This window comes from Ahaetulla prasina, chromosome 3 (genome assembly GCF_028640845.1).
Source record: "Ahaetulla prasina isolate Xishuangbanna chromosome 3, ASM2864084v1, whole genome shotgun sequence".
NCBI classification, from domain to species: Eukaryota; Metazoa; Chordata; class Lepidosauria; order Squamata; family Colubridae; genus Ahaetulla; species Ahaetulla prasina.
In genome coordinates, this window is record NC_080541.1 from 55,738,165 (window position 1) to 55,756,194 (window position 18,030).

General features: G+C 35.8%; 1 protein-coding gene across 3 annotated transcripts in view; it reads left to right on the top strand.

Annotated features, from left to right (window-relative positions):
• SS18 (SS18 subunit of BAF chromatin remodeling complex) overlaps positions 1-9,842 on the top strand; it is a 33,673-nt gene extending 23,831 nt beyond the window's left edge. For all 3 annotated transcript variants that reach the window (XM_058176034.1, XM_058176035.1, XM_058176036.1), the window contains 3 exons: positions 144-260; positions 4,798-4,931; positions 8,269-9,842. In XM_058176034.1, coding sequence (XP_058032017.1) covers positions 144-260; positions 4,798-4,931; positions 8,269-8,295 — 278 coding nt within the window. In that variant the 3' untranslated portion in view covers positions 8,296-9,842. The remainder of the gene's footprint in view (positions 1-143; positions 261-4,797; positions 4,932-8,268) is intronic.
• The last annotated feature ends 8,188 nt before the right edge of the window (positions 9,843-18,030 follow it).

Here is an 18,030-nt window from a genome sequence, read left to right on the forward strand (position 1 = left end):
TTTTCTTTGTTTTCTTAGTTTTTGATATAAATCTGCATTTTCATTTTGTTTTTTGTGGTGTTTGCTGTGCATCTTAAAAAAAAAACAACCACGCATGCAGAAGAAACAGCATTTAACTGTTTTTGCTTCATTTCCTATTTCAGGTAATGCTCAGTATGGCCAACAGCAAGATGCATACCAAGCCCCACCTCAACAACCAGGCTATCAACAGCAACAATATCCAGCTCAGCAAGGTTATCCTGGACAACAGCAAGGTTATGGTAAGCAAGATGATAAATTTGTATAGGGACTCTTGAGTATAAAGCACAGCTTTGGTCAACCTTTGTTTATACTCTTAGTTCCCTGTGTTAATGAAAGACATGCACAAACACATGCAGTAGTAGCAGTGGTTGATAATCATAGCTTTAGTTAGATTCCATAGTTTTGTTTTGGTCCTTTAAATGTCGATTTACCAATAACCTATATATTTTGTAAAATAGTGAAACATTTCTGCATGCATGCAAAATAGAGTTTGAAAGAGGAATTTGAAATATATAAAAAAGGTTTCCTTGAATTGAGGGTAGAAAAGTGAAATTCCAGGGGAGAAAATGGGGAGATTGGATTTCCCCCCTATTCTCTCCTATCTTTTTCATATTTTTATGAAGAAGAATTTAAAAATTTGAAAAGCTTTCTGAAATTTTTCTTTTAGAACAATAAATGCAACAGTACGATATATCCTTACACAGCGGTAACTTGGTACTCAACTGTTTTGAAACTCATCAAATTTGGTACTCATTGCATTTTGATATGAAAATTTTGTTCAGATACTCATCATTTGTTTAGTAAACAAATTTATTGATACTCATAAATTTGTTTACTCAACGCACAAGCTAGAATGTGTCAATGTTGATTGCCTTGTGACTCACTACATTATTTCTTATGGGAAAATTTTGTTTAGTACTCATCGTTTTTGGTACTCATCATGCCAGCTGGAACCAGTTAACAATGAGTACCAAAGAAACACTGAATAACTATCTTAATTTCCTCAAATGTTTTATAATAAACTGCAATAGGATGTTTATAGCATATCAGAGCAGTACAGTTTTTCTACATGGAAGAGAAGCAGTGCACTACAATTCTAAAATGGAAGAACAAGATTCATTCTTTACCAGGGGTGGTCACCACAAAGATAGAAGGGAGAAAGGATTTAGTGCAAAGGACAGAAGTAGAACAAACACTCACCAGAACAAAATTTAGAATTCACTTTAAAGTAAATTCAAAGAGTACATGTAATTATTTTCTAACTGGATTATATTCTTATTTTTAAAAAATGCCAAAGGAATGTATTGTAAAAATAATAAACCAAGCTAAACACAAGTAATCATACTTACTGACCACTCTTTCAGTGACCATTCAAAGTTGTGAAGACTCTGAACAAGTAGACTTACGATTGTTTCTTGAACTGCTGAAGGGCCTGAATCATGATCACAGTTCCCTGTGGTCATGTGATCATGATTCAGGCACTTGGCAACCAGCTTCCACTTTAGGTTGGCTGCAATGTCATGGGATCACCATTTGCAACCTTTCCTGTTGGTTTCTCACAAGAAAAGTCAATGGGGAAGCTGACAGGGAAGGTTGTAAGTACTAAGTCTTGTATGTGCACACCCTTCACATACACACACATCCCACTCCTCTGCATTCATGTTGTTGTTGTTGTTGTTGTTGTTGTTGTTATTATTATTTATTATATTTGTATACCGCCCATCTCCCGAAGGAATCAGGGCGGTTCACAGCCAATAAAACAACAGAAAACATATAATACATATAAAACAGCAAAAAGAATAGAAAATTAATTCAATTGATGACCTAAAACTTTTAAATACAAATTTAAAACCCTGGAGGTCGCCAGCCGACATTGTTTAGCTGACGGTATCCGGAGGAGGCCCTCTCTGTGAGAGCGCACTGGTCGGTGAGAGGCTAATGGTGGCAGTAGGCGGTCCCGTAAATATCCTGGCCCTAAGCCATGGAGCGTTTTAAAGGTGATAACAAGTACCTTGAAGTGAACCCGGAAGACCACCGGGAGCCAGTGCAGATTACGCAGGAGGGGTGTTACACAGGAGCCATAAGGTGCTCCCTCTATCACCCGCGCAGCCGCATTCTGGACCAGTTGGAGTCTCCGGGTACCCTTCAAGGGAGCCCCATGTAGAGAGCATTACAGTAGTCCAGGCAGGATGTAACAAGGGCATGAGCGACCGTGCATAAGGAAGCCCGATCCAGAAAGGGGCGTAACTGGCGTATCAGGCTGATGAAAAGCTCCCCTGGCGACGGCCGTCATATGATCTTCTAAAGACAGCCATGCATCCAGGAGGACGCCCAGATTGCTAGCACTTTCCGTGGGGGCCAATAGCTCGCCCCCAATGGTCAGTGATGGAATTAGCTGACTGTACCGGGCCGCCGGCATCCACAGCCACTCGGTCTTGGTGGGATTGAGTCTGAGTCTGTTCCTCCCCATCCAGACCCTTACGGCCTCCAGGCACTGGGACATCACTTCAACAGCCTCGTTGGGATGGTTAGGGGTGGAAATATAGAGCTGAGTATCATCAGCGTATAGATGACAACTCACCCCAAGACCACGGATGATCTCACCAAGCGGCTTCATATAGATGTTGAACAGAAGAGGCGAGAGAACCGACCCTTGCGGCACCCCACATAAGAGGCGTCTCGGGGTTGATCTCTGTCCCCCTGTCAACACCGTCTGCGACCGTTCATCCCATAGCCTTCCTTCATTCACACAATTCACCCCTGGCCTTCTGTGCTTGTGCCAACCCCCACCCCCCAAGCCTTCCTGAACTCGCACCATCTGTGGCCTCTCTTTACTTGCACTGTGCCATCTATACACCCAGCCTTCTTGTATTCATGGTGTGCATTGGGACTCCCAAAATTTTCTCTATTTTTCCACAATTCACACATGACTTGCCTCAGCTCTCCCAGGTCCTCCGCTGGCTTCCACCCTCAGCAGCATCTCACATTTCTTACTTGGGGCTCCCTCCACTTCTCACTTAATGAATTGGGTGTGCATTGGGGTTAAGACAACAACTGGGATTTCCCTCACCAAGCAGTATGGTTGTTTCAGTTTTAAATAAAAGGTATGTCTCCCTTCCCTCTTTTTTTCATGGTGGCTGCATGGAAAATATTTATTTTAAAGCTTCAGGAAATCTGTTAAATCTGTACTTGAGAATATTAGCTAAATAATTACAGTATCAAGTTTGTATCAAAGGGAAATTCGTGGCACATTCACTACCCATAGATTAAACTATGGTTAGTTTTAAGCATTGTCCTGGAATGCACATAAGAGAGAATTCTGAATAATTTCAAAATAATTTCAATATATCCGATTTCTTATTGTTGAAGGAGGGGGAAGCATGGGAGCCCAATTTAGTGTTTTTATCATCCAATTCTGGCATATTGATATCACTACTGCCTCCTAAAATGAATCCCAATTATATACAACATGCAAATCTTAATGATTGTGCTTTTTCTTGGTACAACTTTTAAAACCTTGAAATGCTTTTCTGTAATACAAGTAGTCCTTGACTTAGAACCACAACTGAGTCCCAAATTTCCTTTGCTAAGCAAGAAAGTTAAGTGCCTTTTCCCCATTTTACCTGCCACAGTTATTTAGTGAATTACTGAATTCATTAAATTCCTAATATGGTTGTTAAATGTATCTAGTTTCCCCATTGATTTTTGCCAAAAGGTCACAAAAGGTGATCACATGACACCAGGACACTGCAGCCATCATAAATTATGCCAGTTGCCAAGCACCCAAACTTTGATCGCATGACCACAGAGACAGTTGTAAATGTGAAAAATGGGTATAACTCAACTTTTTTCAATGCCATTGTAACTTTCATTAAAGAAATGGTTGTAAGTCCAGGTTTATCAATGTAGGAAAGGTATATGCAATATGGAGAAATTAAATATGGAATAATCAAGCGGAAGAAATTTGTGTAAATCAAACTCTTAGTTATTTCTGCCCAAGTTTTCCACTTATCGTTCTGTCTCCAGATTTTTGTACTTGGCAGTATGCAAGTATTCTGGGCAAATGCTAGTAGGCTTGGCAATTCCATTCCCATTCTTCCCTAGTTTTATTGTTTCCCTTTCTTCTGTGGAAGATCAATAAAAGCTGTCAATACAGCTTAAAATATTGAATATGCGAGTAATATATAATATTTTTGTAAGTATAGTACAATTAGAGTATTCTGTGACAACAGTGTTATATAAATACACCCCTATTGGATTAAATTGAGGTAAGGTTGCATCTACATAAATAATATTGATTAGACAAGACAGTTTTCTTAATGGTTTTTAGATAATTCATAGGCCTTTTAATTAAGTTGGATCCCACAGAGTCTTAGGGGAAACATCAAAATACTTAATTTCTTTCCATCAATTTTAGAAAAAATGTTTCACTGCAATTTTGAAAATAAATGTTTTTACATGATTCCACACATTTAAACCCCTATTCTTTCAAAATAGCAAAAGTAAGGTTCTTAAAACAAAACAATTTTTTTTGTTCTGATAGTTTAAAGGTATTGATAACTTTACTGTAATCTTATTTGTATATAATTTGGCCTCATTAAGCCAAGCCTATTGATCATATTTGTAAATCAAGAGAGATGAGTACTTTGGTCCTCAAATGGGAAAATATAAATGTATTAAAATTTTGATTGAAGGTCCTTATCTAGAGAAATAAAAATATAAAAAATTGTGTTTTTAATGATTGAATTGCTAGAATTTCTGTACAAAATATTGTAGGTCCTTCCCAAAGTGCTCCAGGACCTCAGTATTCCAATTATCCTCAAGGACAAGGTCAACAATATGGAGGATATAGACCTACGCAGCCTGGCCCTCCCCAGCCTCCACAACAAAGGCCTTATGGATATGACCAGGTACAGTTTTTGGAGTTACAGTATTTTTCGGAGTATAAGATGCACACACTCCTCCCCCCAAAAAAGTGGGTGGAAATGTCTGCATCTTATACAGTGAATATTGTGGCGGGGGAGAGGGGTTTGTGCGGTGCCGATCAGCTGTTCTAGAATGGGCAGTGGCGAACGGGCTGCAGCAAACAGGCCAGATGAATACTGGATTGATGCTGGGAGAGAGAGGCAGATTTGTTTTCTTGTTTTTCTCTCCAAAAGCTAGGTGCTTCCTATAGTCCAGAGCGTCTTAAAGTCCTAAAAATATGGTATACAAATTTTTGAATGTGTGTTTAAAGTTTTATTGTTCAAATTCAAATGCTACCCTATATGAATATTTAAACATTTCATCTGAAACCATTTTAGATAAAAGGTAAAATCAAGCATTACACATATACCATAGTGCAAGTTGCCTTTACTTTTCAGGTAACTAGCTGTACACGAGAATCAGTCTTCAGAGCTAATAGGCATTACTGTTCATCTGCATGGGTTGATGAATTGTAATAGGCCTAAAGCAAAGATTCTTGAGTAGTAGAGAAGTAGAGATTGTTGATAGTGCTATCACTGCTTATATCAGTTATATTAAACTCACGGCGTCAGATGACATAGCAGGACTTTTTTCCCCTTTGCTAAACTGGATATGGGCGTGGCGCATCTGGCCCACAGACCACACGTTTGACAGCCCTGGCTTATATGATTCATAATTTACTTCTGGTTTATTTCACTGTTAGCTGTGGGCAAAAGCTGCATGCAGGAGTAAAGGATCCCTGTGGATTTTACTCCGCTAGTCGTTGCTGACTATAGAGGTGCTGTTCATCTCCATTTTAAGGCCATTGAGCTAGCACTGTCTGAAGACATTTCTGCAGTCATGTGGCTATCATTTTCCACTGAAGTGGTATTTATTTATCTACTTGCATTTGCATGCTTTCAAACTGCTAAGTTGGCAGGTGCCTGGGTAAGGACAGGAGCTCACTCTGTCATGTGGATCTCGGGTCTCAAACCTTTCCAGCCAGCAAGTCCAACATCTTAACCACTGAGCCACTACGCTGCCCTTTGCAGGAGTAAAGTAAGCTTTAAACAAAGCAGCACAGAGAAATGCATGGGTGACAGGGAGATGCAACTGGCACAATCAAATTATATTTATAACTCACCATAATATTGTAAAAAAATGTTTTAATTGTACTTTTTCTGTTTGGTACTGTTTCTTTAAAAATATTTTATCTATTAGTTTATATTGAATATTTCTGACACATACATACTTTTTATCATTCTTCTTGGCCCCTGAAGGAGCAGAGTGATACAAAAACAAAATAATAAAATAAATACCAATGTTTGTTGTGTCCAAAAATTATCTTTTGTCTTTCAATCTTTTCAGATCAAAAAGCAAAAAGATACAAGAGGTGGATTTCAACTGTTTATTTTTCTGCATATCATTTCTAGATAATTGTATCCGTGGCCCAATGGATTATCCTTTCAGAGATAATTCCTTATCAAAACAGAGAAACAAAATTACCATGAATGGGCAAAAAATCAATGGGAGCGGAAGTGATTTCCAGCTCCCTGCCTATCTATCTATCTATCTATCTATCTATCTATCTATCTATCTATCTATCTATCTATCTATCTATCTATTTATTTATTATTTTGATTTATATACTGCCCTTCTCCCGAAGGACTCAGGGCGGTTTACAGCCTAGTAAAAACAAAAATCACAAAAGTTAAAAAACATTTTAAAAACTAATTTAAATTAGGCCCAAAAAGATTAAAACTCTAGTAAAACCCCTATTAAAACTAAATTAAGCCAGCCCTGCGCGATGAAACAAAAATGTATTTAGCTCGCGTCGAAAGGTCCGGAGGTTGGGGAGTTGACGTATCCCCTATTAATGTTACTTAAGGAAAATTGGTAGGGAGCATCAGAAATCACTCCTCCTTGACTGACCTGTGGAACTGCCTGGCACTTTGCTGAAGAACAAAAAGAGTCTGGACTGCAGGAAAAACTGCAATCCTGCTCCCCATCCTGACATGTCTCCAAAGGCCCCCTCCTTCCAGAGAGAAAAAGGACTCAACCATCAACTGTCACCCACAGCCAGTCTACCTCGCAAGCCAGCATCTGAGTTCCAAAGCAACCAATCATGGCTCACCTGTTGGCCTTGCTGCCAGCTTATTGTAGAAGGCAGGAAAGAAAGCTTCTCCAAACTTCCCCTACACCATGCAACCTATAGTTTCCTGAGAAGTTTAGCACAGTAGTGTTGGAAGTATCTACAACTTCTCAAAATTTCATTTTTATAGGAGGATCATGGGTCCCAGCATTCTGTAAATTGGTCCATTTGGATTACCTTGGTTCAATAGTTACTGTTCTGTACCTTCCAATTTTTCCCAATTTAAGGTTGCAAACCAGAGGTGGGTTTAGCAGATTCTGACCAGTTCTGGAGAATCGATAGCAGATATTTTGAGTAGTTGAGAACCAGTAGTAAAAATTCTGACTGGCCCATCCCCAACTATTCTCTGCCTCCCAAGTCCCAGCTGATAGGAAGGAAATGGGAATTTTGTAGTAATCTTCCGCTAGATTGGGGTGGGAATGGAGATTTTACAGTATCCTTCCCCTCCCACGCCCACCAAGCCATGCCACGCCCACCAAGCACACCCACAGAACCAGTAGTAAAAAATTTTTTGAAACCCACTACTGTTGCAAACAGACAGTAAGAATATTAGTAGTATATAGATTGATGTTAAAAATATTCTTGTACCAAGAGAATACTATGTTGGTAATAATAGGCTGTATATAAAGATGGTATAATCTAATATTGTTTATGCTATTTATTTTAACTGAGGACATTTCCAACTTCTTGTATTTTTAAATTACCATAACATTTGTAAATACGTAATTTGGCAAAGATAAAAATCTATCCTTGAAAAAAGTTATACTTATATACTAAAATTAAAAAAACATACACAAAGAACAAATGTATTTTGTATTTACAATGATTTTTAAAAAGCTTTTTTGGAAACCATACTTTGCTCTTTTTTTGTAATTTTTAATATTCATTTTTTTATATTCAAGGCAAGACATGTTTTAAGAAACATTTCTGGGATGCAAAAAACTAAACAATGGAATTATAGAATTGTTTTTGAAAGTTGCCACTAAAATCAAATACCAATATATTCCTGAAATTATAATTCCAACGTCTTTCTTCACACTTGAAATTACAAATAACCCTACTTTAGAGAAATCAGTGCTAAGAATCTATGTGTTTTCCTTTTTGTTTTTTGCCCTTTACTTAACTATTGTCCTTGTTCAATTTTTTTATAGGGGCAGTATGGAAATTACCAGCAGTGAAAACCTAATTTTAATAAGCAGTACCTGTTAGCAGCCTCATCGTCTCTTCGGCATTGTCAACATCTTTTGAAGAAAATCTTCAATTGCTTCTAATTTTAGAAAGAAAATGACAACCTTGCCTTGTTAATAAATGGCTGTATTGGAGTATATTGCCTATCTAGGTTAGCTTTTGTCAGCTAATTATAAACAAATGTAATTGTCCTTATGGAAAAAGATGCATCTGTACTCTAGATGGCAATATTGGACAGAAAATACACTCACAAACAATTTGCAACGAGCTTAGAACTGTATATCAAACAGTTACAGACTGAAGTATGTGAGCAGTACTGTATGTTTATGAAGGTTAAGGGAATTTAGTATTTTTCCAGAGATTCTTTTGTAAGAGTAAGGGAAAAATTTTTACAGCAGCAATATTTTATATATTATGTTTTTTTCATGTGGAATATGCAAGGTAGTACACTACAAACTGGCAAGGTCAGAAACCCAAGTAAAGGAGAAATACAAACTGATGTGAAGAATTTGTGGGTGTGTATGCTGACCTCAGTGTTGGATGAGAAGCCAACCATGTATTTGACAGATCCTGATATGAAGACTGTGTATCCCAACTACTGAAATGATGGAATTATCATGGAACATATAAAACGTCTACATAAAGTAAATTTAAAATACTTGATGGAAACCTGTAAAATGGTTGTACCAGTGGCAGTTCATTTTACCTTTTCTTCCAGTAACACAAAACTGCGAATTTTTAATGGCCTTGTAATGGTTTCAAATAAATAAGAGCTGTGATCTTTTTTTGATTGCAGTAGCAATGACTTTGAAAAAGTGTTCATTTAACCTGATTTAAATTTACAAAGTATTTATAAACAAATTATAGATAGGTTGACATGTATTTTATTTCACAAGTGTATTTAACTTGTAGTACAATAATTACTATGTAACGAAGATAGTATAGCAGCTTTTGTAAAACTTGTCTAAACTTTCTCATTCAAGAGTGAATATCTTTAAGAGAGAATACAATTGTGTATATGTCCATGTTTGTATTGGTTATTATGAGACCAAAAGTAAATTTTAATGTGTTTTTTAAAATGTCAGTTTCCTTATAAACTATAAATTCTGACCAATCCCACATTAGAGAAATTTTCTATCCAGAGCAAACACAGATTCAGCAGGGAAGACCCTCCCTCCTATTATGTTTGAGGCGCATTACTAAATTTTGTGTTGCAGAAGCATACATATTTCAGACAGATGTTTGAAAATTTGCTAATAAAATCAGTCATGTATTGGTATATTTTGATAGGAAAATAGCAGGAAGTACCTGAATTAGGGCATAAAAATACATTCCTCTATAATCCTAAATAGAGAATATTTTTATGTCATTTAATTAAAATCAAGTTTTGAACTGAAAATGTGGAGATCATTGATATGAATAACATGCTTATAGATTTAGTGCCAATTTTCCACCACTGTGTACTTCATTGCTATTTAAAATTGTATTGCATCAACTCTTAAAAGAAGAATAAATTATTTGTGATTTAATATCCTAATTGCCCTTTTAAATTTACTATTTAAATTTATAATGGATTTCTATTTTATTTTTAGTTTTGTATAGGATAACAATTATATTTTTATTTTAGAAGTTTTATCACAATTGTCTCTAAGAATCATGTGAAGCTATAATCAAGGTGACTGAATTAGATAAATGAGTTGAGAAAAAATGTTGAATTCAATCTGTTATAGATATGACTTCTTGTTTAGAATATGCTTTACTGACATTAAGAAATATTTTGTCTTTCTAGACCATCTTTTGTTGTCTTAAAATTGTTGTCTTAAAATTAATAAGAAGAATTTCCTCTGGGTTTTCTCTCCTAGGGAATAATGCGTTTTCAAGATTTAATTGTTTTATAACAGTCCTGTTTTCATAAAAGTGTTTAATCGGTGACATTACAATAACATTACCTTATTCTGTTAGGTTAAAATAAATTAAGAGATAGCTCCATTTTATTTTCTGTTTTAATTTAATTTTAAAACTAAAATTAAAGTGGCTATCCCCCTATAAATGGAAATTCAGCATCAAAATCTTACCTAAATTAAGTCATTCTAGTTAGATGCAATCAGAAATAGGAAACAATGCAAAAGAAAAAAATGAAAGAGACTAATTTCCCAGCCAAAAAGAAATGTTCTTATTTGTTAAGAATAAGAAAGGAAAATGTATGTTTAGGATTCAGGACATTATAGCAATTAATGCCATGTATGTATGCACATATGTATGTTCCTGGACAAAACAAATACTCTTGAAGATTTAAATAACTTGATCATTATTACAAAACTACTTGGAATTATTCCAGAAATTACTACATTACTATATTAATAAATAATGTTCATTTCAAACAAATTCAGGTTTTAGTACCAAGAAAACAACAAATCCCAATTAAAAAATATAAACACGATTTATTAACCATACAAAAGGCTATAAGTAGCATCTAAAGTGTCTTGAATAAAATTGATATGTTTAGTAACCAATAATGAGGGATCCTTCAAAATGCCTTGCTGTGCTAATAATTTGCTGTGCTAACTTCCTGGTAAATTCTTTTAAACAATTTTCAGCATTTTCTTGATTATTAGGCTATGGGCAGTTTAATCTTAAACACAAATTTATTTATGAATTCAGCATATTCATGATATAGATCCAATTCACATTCTTTAATACATAATAGAGCGTTTGACTTATTCCTTTGTTCTGTGTTCAGAAAAGTTATTCTGGCAATCAACATCCTTTTACTATTAACTTCAATGAAAATTGGAAGAAACGGTTTATTAAGGCATTTAATATTTAATGAAAAAGAAAAATAATTGGAGGAAAATTTATTTGTTTCTAAAGATTTATGTAACTAATACGGCCCTTGGCCTTTTTTTATTTTACAATGTAATGATACTTGTTTTCATGAACAGAGATCCAAATATGCTTAAGAATATTGGAAGTGTCTATGTTTGTGCATTACATTTTGGGCCAGCAGTCTTATCTCAGACAATATAGCAAATGTTTAATCCAGTCAGGTTTTCTCATTCCCTAGATACACTCTACAATTTCTTAGCCTGGTGTTTTGCATAACAAAATTCTTAATATGAATAGAAGCACTTGTACCAATAGCATTGAGCCGGGATGGCGCAGTGATTAGAATGCAGTACTTCAGGCTACTTCTACTGACTACCGTCTGCCAGCAGTTTGAGTTGCACCAGCTCAAGGTTGACTCGGACTTCCATCCTTCTGAAGTTGGTAAAACGAGGACCCAGATTGTGGGTTGTGATTACCCACAGATTGTGCTTACTCTGTAAACAGTTTAAGAGAGAGCTGTAAAGCACTGCGAAGCAGTATATAAGTCTAAGTGCTATTGCTATTTTTTTGTATGGGGTAGTATGGGAAAGTTGTCCATTTTAAATGAAGGACCAAACCAACTGGAGATATGATAGAGCATTTTCATTAGCACACAAACTACAGTGATTAAGTATTAAAGAGTGGAGAGAAGAGCAACAAAAATGATTAGGAGGCTGGAGGTTGAAACTTGATGAATGGTTGCAGGAACTAGATATATCTAATCTAATGAGAAGGACTATGGATGACATGACAGCAGTCTTCCAATATTTAAGACACTGTCATTAAGAGGGGAATAACTATTATCCAAAGCAAGTGAGGGCAAAACAAGTAACAAATGGAAACTTATCAGAGAGATCCAACCTAGAATTGAGGAGAAATTTTCTTCACAGAACAAATAATTAGTGAAGAGCTTGCCTTTGGAAGTTGTGGGTGCTCCAGTTTTTAAGAAGGGATTGGACAGTAATTTGTCTGGAATGATGTAGTGATTCCTACTTGGGCAGAGGCTGGACTCCCAAGATCTGTTCTAACTGGCATTCTAAATTCTGATCAACAACCTGCCACAGTGGTGAAATCCAATTTTTTTTTACTATCGGTTTGGTGGGCGTGTCAGGCAAAGGATACTGCAAAAACCCCATTCATTCCCCACTCCTGGGGGAATGATATTGCAAAATCTCCATTCCCACCCCACTCTGGGGCCAGCCAGAGGTGGTATTTGCTGGTTCTCCAAACTACTCAAAATTTCTACTACCGCTTCTCTACAACCTGCTGGATTTAACTCCTGGCCTGCCACTATAAGTATGCTCTATAAACAATTGTATCTGCATACTTAATCCTTTCAATCCTTTATTGTATCTGCATACTTAATCCTTTCACACCATTCCATCCACATGCTAAAGAATGATAGTTGTCTGGTTTCCATTATCCATTATCAGTGCTAGCTTTTATTTCGATGAACAATTTTACTGCAGCTCTGCTTTCAATCCTGAATGGGCTGTTTCTAAAATGAGAATAAAATGAATTTAGCCACCACAGTGTGGAAGTCTTACAGATGAAGAAAAAAGCGGAATAAAAGTTTTGGTGTCAAAAGGGCTTATTGTCACATTAATTTCCTTGCTTTTAAAGTAGTAGATATGGTGTACACCGGTTGAATAGGATTCTGAGAAATTGTTCCAATAGGATTTAATATGCTGTGCAAGCATGAAAACAGTAACTTGATGCCTGAGTTGACATACATCTTAACTCATAATTTATTTTATCTTATTTTAGCTTGACCTTTGTCAGAATTTAGATTTTGCAGGCTTCAGAATATTTGAGGTAGGAAAATTTGTAACAAGTCTATCTAAATTTCAGGTAGGGTGTATCTCTTTCCTAACATGAGAATGGTTTGGTATTCTATATAAAACAATTCTATGCATTATATATAATGATAAATTATTGCTGTTTTATTAGATTATGGAGTTCTTTTTGTTTTATTTACGTTTTACTATCAGTCTGCTTAATATTTCCAAGTATTACGTAAGAATGATCCGCAGCCCTAACACGAGCATTCTGTATTTTAACTGGTGTGAGACAATGAAAGGCAGGGAAAGAAAGCATAACAAAGGGCCAAATACAGAAATCACATATGGACACTGTAGGTAATTAATGCTCATTTCAAAGGCTATCAATGTAATTCACAAAATCATAATTTAAAGCATCCTGCTTTCCTGTTTTGCCTTGAAAAAGTAAAGCTAACCTAGATGTAAGATCACTACACTTACACATTTATCTGTAATTTAAATTACTGTACATTATCCAGTAATGCCAGATGCTTATACATGCATGATACAGTGATAAATGATAGAGAGCAAGGAAGGGACATCTGGATTTTGTATTTTCCAAAACTGTTATCTTAATCTTTGTGTGTGTGTGTGCGCGCGCGCACAGACTTACTATAGTGACATTGTTGTCTTTAATGTAATGAGATTCACTTCTGTTGAAACAAAGCCTTACAAGTTTTTTTATAGCAAAGGGGAAAAAAGAAAGAAAAGCACTGACTTCCTACTTCTTTAGTTATTTTAGAATAAAATAACATTGCAACCTCAACTACTTTCCTTTTACATTTTCCCACTATTTTCATTTTCATTTATATTTTATACTTTGATAAGTTTAATTAATTTTAAAAAAGTTTTCTATGGCACAAGTGTCCAGCTCTAAACATGCTGAGAATGCTTATATTGCTTCTCCACTTACAAAATAAAACAGTATCTTTATATTGCTAAAAGCTTTTCAATGTGCAGATTGACATTTTTTGCAGATATTTTTGAGGAAAAAAAAGTATTGCTGAAACTTTAAGAAGTGGATTCTGTGAAATACGTGTTAATGAAAAACACTGAAGTTAAGTCCAAATTTCAGAACATACCATGACTCTACCTTTTGAAGGAAATAAAAAAATCTTTCCATAATCTATAATTTTTTCTATATTTCCTTTGTCACCACCTTCACAACAGGTGCCTGTTTTAATCCATACAAGCTGGTACTTAGTCTTCACTCCTACATAAACACAATCATTTTGCAAACATATTCTAATATTAATTACCCCCTTGGCACCAAAAGTTAGGATTTCTTGATGCAGCCCACTAATGTAAAATGCATTAGTGCAGTTGTTAGCTGCAAGTATTCAGATTCAGATTCTCTTTAATAAATAGTGATGGATGGAGTAATCTGTTCTACTAACTACTGTGATGTACATGCTTTTTCATGGGTGGGGGAGATTTCAACCCCTCATATTTTGATACAATTAACATTTGTTTTAGAATTAAATATCCATCAAAATTATATTTCAAGAATATTCATATAATAATTTCATTTTGTTTTGGTTTGTTTCTACATGAAACTACCATTGGAAAACTGACAGGTGCACAATCTAAAAATTTAAAGCAGAAATTCTGTTTTGCAGACAGTACTACCCACTCCCTGTCTTCATTCCAACTATCTCAGCCTACCATTTAAAATCAATTTTAATGGATATTTATTGACTTGGGCTAGATTGATTGTATTTGTATTTCTTTAAGAGGTTATTTTTATTCTCACAGCAACCCAACAGATAGGCCAGGCTAAGAGTAATTAGTCCAAAATCATCCCAGGGATTTCAAGGCTGAAGGGAATTTGATCTGAGATCTCCCTAGGTTTGCTCTGTAACCACTATATTACATTTTTGAGACAGGTTAGAAATGTAATCATGGCATCTTTATAATGTTTAATCATAATGTCTGGCATGTGTTAAATAAATAATAGAAATTTATTTCTATTATGGAAAGTGAGACAAAGCATACAACAACTTCAAAAAAATGTATAAAATCAATGAGAAGAATTTTCAAGAATTCATTATTAGGACATCTTTTCTTGCAAAAGACAATGAACCGATAACCATATTAATAAGTTACTTAAATGATAATTAGATAATACAAATACTTGTTTATTATAATATTATTATTTATTTTGTCAGTTTCATTATCTTTTGTTTATAGTCAATGCTATACAACTTCCATTTAAAGAATTACTCTTTCTTTGCCGTTCTCATTTAGAAATTTAGAGCAGGCGTAGTCAACCGTTTTATTCCTACCGCCTACTTTTGTATCTCTGTTAGTAGTAAAATTTACTAATCTCCCACCGGTTCCACAGTAATGGTGATTTATAAAGTATATCGTCGTCTGGGCATGCCTCTCACGCAGTGTGGATTGGGTTTAGGGGGGGCGCCGGCTACCAGCTCTGCTTGTCTGTTACAGTTGGGTGGTTTGGGGGGAGATGCGCAAGCTATTCTGGGACGAGGCTCTTTTGTTTGCGGTCACATTATAGTGCCATTTAGTTTCACTTACCTAACGTGAACTAAACGTATGCGCGGGTGATACAAATAGTATATTTTCAGAAATTTAAATTGTCACGGGGAATTTTATGAAAACCTAATGAAAATATTTTTAAATAATGCTATGAAAATTTTTTAAAAAGTCAATTAAATTAAAAAAAGGAAAGTGCTTCAGTATCGGACAAAAACCCCTACCGCCCACCATGAAAGCTGGAACGCCCACTAGTGGGCGATAGGGACCAGGTTGACTACCACTGGTTTAGAGATTCTTTACAACCTAATCGATTCATCAGTCAATACTAAGGATGTGACCAAAGGATCAGAGAAGTGGCCTTTTGTTTTGTTTTTTGAGATCCAGATCCAGTAATGACATAGTCAAAAGGGTAAAAGGAACTGGCAATTTTGGCGGCAATGTAACAAACTAAATCATGTTTTTTTCTTTTCCTAGACAGTAATTTTAAAGACTCTTAAGTGTTTTGATGCCTTAATATGTGGAGTCAAATACAACATTAAGAAAAATATTTTTAAAATGATCTAAGAATTTTTCTTTGACGGAAGATTTTGTGGGGCATGAGAGTTGAACAATATTCAATTGATTGGTAGAAAAAGCTGCTACATATATAAAATAACCTAAAGAGTTGAAATATTTCCCCCCCCTCCAACCTGTATATATTTTATTTTTAGGCTGATCAGGCACAGGAGTGGGAGCAGATAGTGCGAAAGCTCAGATTAAAAATGAAAGCAAACTCAGAAAAGCTTTGAAAATCAGTAGGTGCTCAGTTACTACTGTGCTGAGTGTCATAGAAATAACTATTAAGGCACCATCTTCAAGCTTGGAAGAGCAGAATGAAGCAGTTAAAACCTTGGGCTCTATCTAATCCCCCTCCCTCTTTCATTTTTGTAGGAAGATAATATTTGAGTTGAGTTCCATCGTTTCCGCCTTTATTTTTTTGTATAAGCAACGCCAATATTGGCAACACTTTGCTACCGATCTGACGGACAGAGTAGAGTAACCAGCTCTACAGATGTGACAACTGTATTTCTGAGACAGAAGGCCCAATGCCAGATAAAGATTTATTTATTTATTTATTTAAAAGTTTTATATAGCCATTCTTCTTATGTGCCATAACTCTGAATGCTTACAAACAAAGATCCGAACTGGTAGGGGAAAAAAATCAGCCTTCTCTTTTAACCTTCAGAAAAAACTTTAAAACCTAGTTATGCTGACTGTATGGAGTTCTGAAAGAGAAGCTGCTGGCTGGAGGTGGTTGGTACCAGTGGTGGATTGCCCCTGGTTCAGATTGGTTCTATAGAACTGGTAGTAAAACTGGCGTGTGGCTCCACCCACTGGCCCAAACGTCATCAAAAATGATCTGCGCGTGGGCATGATGCGAACCAGTAGTAAAGGTAAGTAGAACCCACCCATGGTTGGTACTAACAGAGAAGGCACCCCATCTCCCCTTTAATCCCCCCCCGCTTTTTAACTTGTTTTAATTTTTGAAATCTGAATCTATCTGTATATTTATAAGAGTTGGATGTTTGTTTTATCTTGATTTTTGCCATTCAGAATCACCTGATCCACAAGAAGGACAGCAAATACATTTTTTAAAATAAACTAAAATAAAAAACAATAAAATAAAATCTCAGTGTTGCTTAAGTCATGTGTTCTTCCTTATTAGGAGCGTGCACAATCCAAATACCTGCTGATGACTAGCCCGTCAAGAACAGATACTTTTCTGAATTACAAGCAGCAGTCAAGTTACTTGAATGTACATTAACTGTATATGGCGATAAAATCAACCCTGATTCAATTTGAATTGGAGGTTCCAGAGTCAAAGAAATCAGAATTTGTGATTCAAAATTTGATGGCAACCTGATTGAATTCAGGCCTCTGAGTTTCAAGATTCAATCTGGAAAGAAAAATTGAGTAGGGACATTGATTAAACCTTGATTGCTCTTCATGAAATGGTAGACTTTGCTGTCTCTGATCATGAGTATCTTGAAGTCATATTGCTGGTTGGCAGGTATGGCTGTTCTGGAAAACTCTCATCTTAGATGCTAAACTATGAGGAACACATTGGCTAAGCTTGGATTCTTCTCAGGATGAGTAGAAAGAATGATCCCTTGAGAAATGGCATGGTTTAGTGGTAGCAATGTGCTGAAATGCATTGATTTGACAATGGAATAACTTGGCAAAAAATGCAGTATACCACCCTCCTCTCTGGAATATATGATGTTCTCGAATTTACGAAATTAATCTTCCATGGCAAACTATTTCTGATTGAGATACTTTAGTTCCCTTAACCAAGCTATGCCTAGAACAGCATGCTCTGAAAAAAGATTTGGTGGGAGCTGGAACTTTTTGAAGTCCTTCAAAATATTCTATTCCTGAATTGACAAATTGTTCACACCTCTACTCTGTTCCCTAATTAAAGAGATTTCTAGATCAGCGATGTGACTTGTTGGCTATAATTTGCACTGATTGAGAGACCAGAAGCAGAATGGCACAGTGAGA